Genomic DNA, 5787 nt, shown 5'->3' with positions numbered 1-5787 from the left:
CCCCTTCTCAAACTTTTTTAGATATCCTTCCCCTACAGGTATCCCCTATGCCCTCCCTTTGTACCCATTTTTCTAGGCCCAAATCAAATGCTACTTCCTCCAGAAGTTGTGACCTTCTTGGTAAGGGGGCCTCTGTCCTCTGAATTCTGCAAAGCTCTTGGGTGCTCTTCACACAATTAAAACTGCTTTCTGGCTATATTATCTTCTAAGCCAGGAGGTGCGCTTTGGGGATAAGGATTGTTTCTATGTTCTTTTGACTATCCATTTTCTAGGTCTAGCATAGTGCCTCTGTAAATTCTTGTGGAATGCCGCAGTGGCAAGTTTTTATCGGGGAATTCACTTTATTTTTGTTGTATTATTTTTAATGCACCAGTCAATAACAAATTTACTCCAAAGGGCACACTAATGAAACAGAAACAACTGCCTGAGATGAACCTTAAGGCAGAAGTATTACTCCTTTCCTTGTAATATTTTATGCACTGGTTTTGGGAGAGCCTGGAGAGTTTTGGGTGTTTCATCCTCACCCCTTCCATAACCTTGCTCCAACCTCCTCCACCCCATCCCACCCACTCTACCTCTTTCATCACCTCCAGTCCACTCCACCCTTATTCAGAACCACTCTCACCTTTTTAGGTGCCCCCTAGGCCTTTCACTTTCAAATCCTTTTCACTTTTATGCCCCTCCTCATATTCTTTCAGGCCAGAGGAGGTAGATCTTTCATAACTTCTGTTGCAAGGTGCATCCCTCAAGAAATTTCAGGAATTCCAAGGCTGCACTAATATCCAGAGTGATGATCCTGAGTACTCATGAGCTAAACACACAATTAACACAAGATCTGGGACATTTAGGCAAGTTTCAACTATATAACAGCAGTTTCAGCTTAAACACAGAGATTCTACTTTCTGATTTCTAAATTGATCTATTTTCCTGCTTTTTCTAAACTATAAAGGATTTTAATATTTTACTGATTTTTATTTACAGAGAAGTGAGAACATTTATTGAGTACCTTTATATGCCAAGCATTGTGCTAGATACTTGAAATATGGACTTCATCTTAGCCTCACAACCACCTTAGGAGACGCACAGTTCCATTTTACAGATGCAAAACTGAGGTCAATAGGCATTAAAAGTGATTCACCCAAAATAATGCAGTGAATTTATAGGGCTAGGATTCTACTGTTGGTCCTTTTAGTACAAAGCTCATGCTCTTTAGTTATATCATGCTGTACCGTTAAACGAAACCCAGAAGTTCATTCTACTTCATCTTCCACTTCAAAACAGATCAGCAAAAAGATGTAACCTCGAGAAAAGGAACTTTTTACATTCCTAAGGAAAAGGAGCACCACTGGGCCAACCAGGATTGCCATCTTTGATCTCAGGATCTCAATTATTGGCTTAATTTTCCTAAACAAGATCATTAAATTGACTATCAAGTTACTACCTGCCCAACGAACATAGCACCTCTTTACACCACCATATAATCATGAAAATGACTTTTTTTTTTTTTTTTACAAAAGCCTCACAGCCCAATATGTATTATTTGCAGTTTTTTTTTCTAGAAATTAGGTGCATGATGTAGCGGAGCAAAAATATACAAGACTCCAGGTTTCACAAAGATACCAAGTTTCACATTTTGATAAAAGGTAACTGACCGGCAAAAAACTGGTTAAAGGAAACAACCAAAAAAACAATAACGGGCAAAAATATCCTATAACCTAGTAAACACCTGTTAGTCCTTCCCCTTTAGGAATTTTAAATAAGGTCACATTTATTCATTTAACAAACATTTATTGAGAACCAGCGACTGCGCGAGGTGCTAGGAATATAACTGTGAACAAGATAAACCAGGCTCCCGCCTTGACCGGATACTTCTGCTTTAAATGATCTTGCTAACTACTACATGACACTTGTTCTCTGCTGGGATTATATTTTGGAGAAAGTCAAGAGTCACACGAGGCCCATTCTGGAATACTTTTAAAGTCTCTAAATTCATGGCAAAGATGATAGAACTCTTTGTTTAACTTAGAGGAGAAAGGGATGGCCTCGAGAAGCCTTTTCACGGCGTGTTGAAGGTCGAGTTAGCTGTTAAGCAATTTGGCGGCCGGTGACCAAAGAGGCGGTTTAGACCATTCGGTTGCGCTTGTGGTTCGGCGAGTCTGTGATGCCATCACCACACTGGGCTGATGTGCGCTTGCGGGTCCCCCCACTGTCTGGGCGGACGGCCAGTTCTTCTGAGTCGAAGGGGTTCAAGTCATCCTCGAGGAAGCTACTTTTCCGGCGCCCGCCGCTGGCACCACCGCTGGCATGAGGTGGGGAGCCAGGTGGACCAGATCGCACACTGATGTTCGCCATAGCGCCACTAAGACCATGCAGGGCGATGGCCTCATGGAAGGGCTGCAGGTCAACGTCCACTGATGAGGTGGATTCAGTGGCCACGGCCTGGCTGGGGGCCCCAGTGGGCAGCTTCGGGGGTGTCCTGGGGGTGCGCTGTGGTGGAGGAGCTGGCGGCACTTTGCCACAGAGAAAGCTAATCAGGTCTTCGCGGAGAATGGTGCTCCGGCCCTTTTTCACCCACTCCAGCACATCTTTGATACGACGCTGGTAGCCAACCTGGACGCCCAGGTCAAAACTTCGTTGATGGGCATCCCCGCTCTCTTTGTAGAGACTGGTCACGGCCATGGCCGCATTCTGGAAGGGGTCCCACATGGAGAATCCTGGCTGTTGGCACCCGGAATCCTTGTAGAGCTGGGCCACAGCGGTGGCCGTGATCTGGAAGAGATGCCACAGCTTCTGCTGCTCGCTCTTGAGCCCCGCCGCCTCCGTGGCCGCCTCCTCCTGCAGCTCGGGGGGCAGCTGCTCTTCCTGCTCGGCCTCGGCCAGGCACTGGCGTTCCCACTTGGAGAACCAGTGCTCTGCGACCTCGGCCTCGCCCTCCTTCGGCTGCTCCTCCATCCTCCGCCTCCTGGCTGCTCGCTTCCTCCACCGCCGCCGCCGCCGCCGCCGCCTTCTCTGGCTCCTCCACCTCCACCTCACCTCCTGCGCGGTGCTCCCCTCCTCCTTCAAAGGCCACCGCCTCCTCCTCGTGCGCCGGCGGGCGGTCGCGTGGGCGACGGGGCCCTGAGGCCAACTGATCCGGCGCGCCGCCGCCCGCGGCCGGGTGCACGCCCCGCCCCGCCTGCCCCGGCCCGGCCCTACCCGGACCCCGGCTACGCCGCCAAGATAACTCCGCAGCCGCTGGCGCCGCCTCGCTGCCCCCTTCCGGCCCCGCGGTCAACCTCTACGCCCCCCCATGGCGCCGCGGCCTCCCTGCAGCCGCCGCCGCCACCGCCGCCGCCGCCGCCGCTGCCGCTGCCGCTTCGGTTGTCGCCGCGCCGCGGCTCCTCAGCTCGGCCCCAACCCCCGCTCCGCCGTAGCTGCCGCACCGAGACCTCAAAGGGGGGTCGGCTGGAGCGCTGCCTCAACGCGGCGCTTGCCTACCGCTTGGCCCCCTTTTCACACATTTTTGAGACTTGTCGGTTTCATCCAATGAGCTGATCAAATTGTACATCTTATGCTGCCAGAGAGGATTATGGGGCAACTTAATGATGTCGATCACATCCAGGGCGCCGATCCGGGAAGGCCGGTGGGGGGGTAGAGTGAAAAAGAGCACCGCCGTCGTAAATAGGCTAGCAGTCTGAATCCCAGCAATGCCCTCCGCACAGTAGGTGCCCAAGAAAAGTGTTTTCCGTGCACTAAAGCAGTATTTTGCAAGGGAAAAAAAAATCACACCAGGCAAGTCCCCCCCCCTTCTTGAGGCCTCAGTTTCCCCAATTTTCCCAATGAGGTGGTTGGATTCTCTGGAAAGTACCTCCAGTCGCGATTTAGAACTTTCTGTGTGGTCTACTTTCCCCTACTGAAAATTTCAAGATGAAGAAGTAAAGAGTACGTACGAATATAGGAAAATGAAATCTCAAACACGGGATATTCTGCTTTAGTGTAGAATTCAGTACCTTTCAGAAAACAGAAATGCTGACCTAATTTCCAACACCCTAAAAATACTAAGTAGTTAAAACATCATAATAATACCAAAATTAAGCTAAAACAGTATGTGATACTGAAGTCTTTTTGGGTTCAATAACAACTACGTTGTAATAATGCAGTCCTTTCTCAGTGCAGACAATTCCAGAGCAAACTATGCTGAGAAGAAAAATTATCACTGAGCTAAGAATAACATAAAAAATATGAGGAACTAACATAATACTTATTTTATTTAGGAAAAAAAGTTAGGATTTTGCAGTTTTTGTTGTAGAATATTTGCTAAGTCTGCAGAAAGTCTTACCAAGATAAAGGAACCTAAATCTTCTAACAAAATATGTTTAATAATTCCCAAATATGAAAATTAGCATATAAAATAAAATGATCTAATCATTAAGCTTTATCATCTTCCTTAAAAGAAATACATGTTTCTAAGTTATGCATAAAAGAGAAGAAGAAGAAGAAGAAGAAGAGGGGATTGTGTCCTTTCTCTGCAAACAGGGCTTTTTCACGATTCATTAAACCCTTTTTCCATATGTGTAATTGGACTCTCCTCATTTACATAAACGAGGGATGAGGCAAAAGACCTATAGGTCAGCCCAAAAGGAGAAATACATTTCTCATTCTCCTGTATTTAAAAAAAATTGTAGAAGAAAGCTCCAGGAAGGCAGAGGTCCCCCTGCCCTGCACACCCCTACACCCACATATACCTGAAAACAGTTCATGGCCAAGGAGTCACCCTGTTTGCCAGAGCTTTGAGGATCGCCCTGCACACGGTGCTTCATAGTTATTATGAGGCACATGTTTTTACTTTCTTTAAGTAAAAGCTTGGAACGAAGTGAGTGACAGTAGGACACTATATCCTATTTTGTCCCCTCATTTTTGATTGGGTTAAAAACCAAGAAGAAAGACTGCACTGTCTCTGAAAGAGCAAAACCCTCTGCTTGGGCTTAAGTTGTCTGGCTGGTATCCTCCATTCAGTTGGTTTCAGCACCTGATTAATTAGTTAATTAGTACTTAGAGCTGACTAGCCCCGGTTGGCAATTTTCATGCCCTGCATGGTGAAATGTTGAATCCAGCATTGAAATTTCTGTGTCGCACACCCTAATTATTATCACCCCACTACTTTTAAAACAAATGCACCAAATTATTATAATAGACAGAGCCAGACAACTGTGTGGGAATTTGTTCTTTCTGAGAAATAATGGTAGACTTAATATTTTTCACTGTTGCCCGTAATATATTCAAATAAAACAATTGAACGGGAAAAATTCTAATTCAATTAGCCTGCAATCCTTCCATAAAGAAAATGGTTTTATATGGGAGAGATGTTAGACAAATTACACCACTAAATGTTAATGTTTTATCAGTTCCTCAGATGGCAAAGAGTGGGTTTACAAGGTATCCTGAGATTAGTTTTGCACCTATGTAAGTCTAAAATGTCAGAAATAAGAGAAAAAGAATAGAAAATAGGAACAAAATAAAAGCAAAAAAAACCAACCCCAAGATCCTTTTAACTAGCTGTAAGGAAATGATGCTATCTCTCTGTGTTCAGGGTGGGGGTACTTTTGATGTTGAAAAATATTGACATGGTTTAGGAATGAGTTTTCTATGGGAAAAAAAATTTCTTGGCTGCCTCAACCATTCTTCCATAAATTTGATATGATGGGTAAAGGTAAATATCAACTAGGGAAAAATAGTTTTAGAAAGGAAGTTAGGACATAACCTAGAGGAGTCTTATTTTTGGCATTTCTCAATATACCATTACCAAAA

General features: G+C 45.5%; 1 protein-coding gene across 1 annotated transcript; it reads right to left on the bottom strand.

Moving 5' to 3' along the window:
- Positions 1-1635: 1635 nt before the first annotated feature.
- On the bottom strand, positions 1636-3268 carry HAPSTR2 (HUWE1 associated protein modifying stress responses 2). The gene has a single exon (XM_036888193.2). It carries the CDS (start codon positions 2950-2952, stop codon positions 2122-2124), a length of 831 nt encoding a protein of 276 aa, XP_036744088.1. The 5' UTR covers positions 2953-3268; the 3' UTR covers positions 1636-2121.
- Between the last annotated feature and the right edge of the window lie 2519 nt (positions 3269-5787).

This window comes from Manis pentadactyla, chromosome X, assembly GCF_030020395.1.
Source record: "Manis pentadactyla isolate mManPen7 chromosome X, mManPen7.hap1, whole genome shotgun sequence".
Lineage (NCBI taxonomy): Eukaryota > Metazoa > Chordata > Mammalia > Pholidota > Manidae > Manis > Manis pentadactyla.
This window is presented reverse-complemented; position numbering and strand designations above follow the sequence as displayed.

Bases quoted from the DNA above. Each gene is read 5' to 3' on its own strand.
- HAPSTR2 (XM_036888193.2), bottom strand. From the start codon at position 2,952: ATGGAGGAGCAGCCGAAGGAGGGCGAGGCCGAGGTCGCAGAGCACTGG.